Source organism: Acanthamoeba castellanii, assembly GCF_000313135.1.
Source record: "Acanthamoeba castellanii str. Neff unplaced genomic scaffold scf7180000084746, whole genome shotgun sequence".
Taxonomy (NCBI): domain Eukaryota; phylum Discosea; order Longamoebia; family Acanthamoebidae; genus Acanthamoeba; species Acanthamoeba castellanii.
The window spans coordinates 132,381-133,541 of record NW_004457568.1 but is presented as its reverse complement, the minus strand read 5'-3'; the positions used below and the strand labels follow the sequence as shown (position 1 = coordinate 133,541).

Genomic DNA, 1,161 nt, shown 5'->3' with positions numbered 1-1,161 from the left:
GCCGCGCCCTCCTGTCCCCGCGGTGGTACCGCCCAGGTCCAAACAGGTCGCGTGTGTGCTCATACACTCCGTGTTGTGGTCAGGTGGTGGCGTCAACGCTGGCGCTGAGGGCGCACGTGAGCAGGTGTCGATGTTCTACGACGGCAAGTGCCCGCTGTGCGCCTATGAAGTGAGCCACTACCAGCGATTGGACAAGGACTTCAAGAACATTCGCTTCCTTGACATCAACGACGACGGGGTGAAGGACGTCCTGGCCGAGAAGGGTCTTACCTTCGACGACGCCATGGCGCGCATGCACGTCGAGACCAAGGACGGCCGCATGGTGGAGGGCGTGGAGAGCTTCGTGCAGGTGTGGCAGGAGCTGCCGTACTGGCGGCACTTGGTGCCACTCGCACGAGTGCCTGGCGTGACCTGGGCCATGCACCAAGCCTACACCGCCTTCGCGCGCAACCGGCTGTGGCTCACCGGCAGGGAGCAGGAGAAGAAGGAATAAATAATTTTTTTTTTTTTTTATCGTTTGATAAATCGACCTGGATGGAGGGGCGGTTCGTGTCCCTCCTCAGCGTCCCGCACCTGTGCGGCCGAGTGAAGGACCTGCTGGCGCAAGAGTGGGACATGTCTGCCGTGGGGTTGGATCTTTCACAGGAGGAGCCCGTGCACGATCTGAGCCTCCCCCTCATGCTGCTCTTCATCGCGAATGCGGAAACTCCTGCAGATGAAGGCGGCCAGGATCAAGTCCTGGCGCATGCCTGTCTAGAAGCGTTCGACGCAGAGCATGAAGATTTGAGAGATGAAGCCAAGATCGAAGATGGAGGCGTGGTGGCCAAGGGGCTGCTCACCCTCCTCATCGTTGATCGTCACCACCGAGCAGAGGGGCTGGGCCGACGCATGGTGGAAGAGCTGGGCCGCTTGGCCGCGATGTCGTTTGGCATGAGCAGCCTCTGCCTCACGTGCGAGCAGGACAAGCGCGGCTTCTACGAGCGGTGCGGCTTCTGCTTCATCACCACCGCGCACGAGACGGAGAAGGGTCAGCACCTCTTGTGGATGAAAAGGCAGCTCTCCGCTTGATCACTTGAAGAGTGAACAATCACTGATCGCGCCTATGGTCTGAGGTACTGCTCCGATTGTGATCACTCGGCTTGCCACTTGCTGATCGCTTCC

At 60.0% G+C, this 1,161-nt stretch overlaps 2 protein-coding genes across 2 annotated transcripts; both read left to right on the top strand.

Annotated features, from left to right (window-relative positions):
• Positions 1-130: 130 nt before the first annotated feature.
• On the top strand, positions 131-493 carry ACA1_185860 (thiol-disulfide oxidoreductase DCC, putative; the record flags this gene model as incomplete). Its single annotated transcript, XM_004342497.1, has 1 exon — positions 131-493. The coding sequence occupies one exon, from the start codon at positions 131-133 to the stop codon at positions 491-493; it is 363 nt and encodes a 120-aa protein (XP_004342546.1).
• A 122-nt stretch (positions 494-615) lies between these two features.
• On the top strand, positions 616-1,068 carry ACA1_185850 (acetyltransferase, GNAT superfamily protein; the record flags this gene model as incomplete). The annotated part of the gene is made up of 1 exon (XM_004342496.1): positions 616-1,068. The coding sequence occupies one exon, from the start codon at positions 616-618 to the stop codon at positions 1,066-1,068; it is 453 nt and encodes a 150-aa protein (XP_004342545.1).
• Positions 1,069-1,161: the final 93 nt, after the last annotated feature.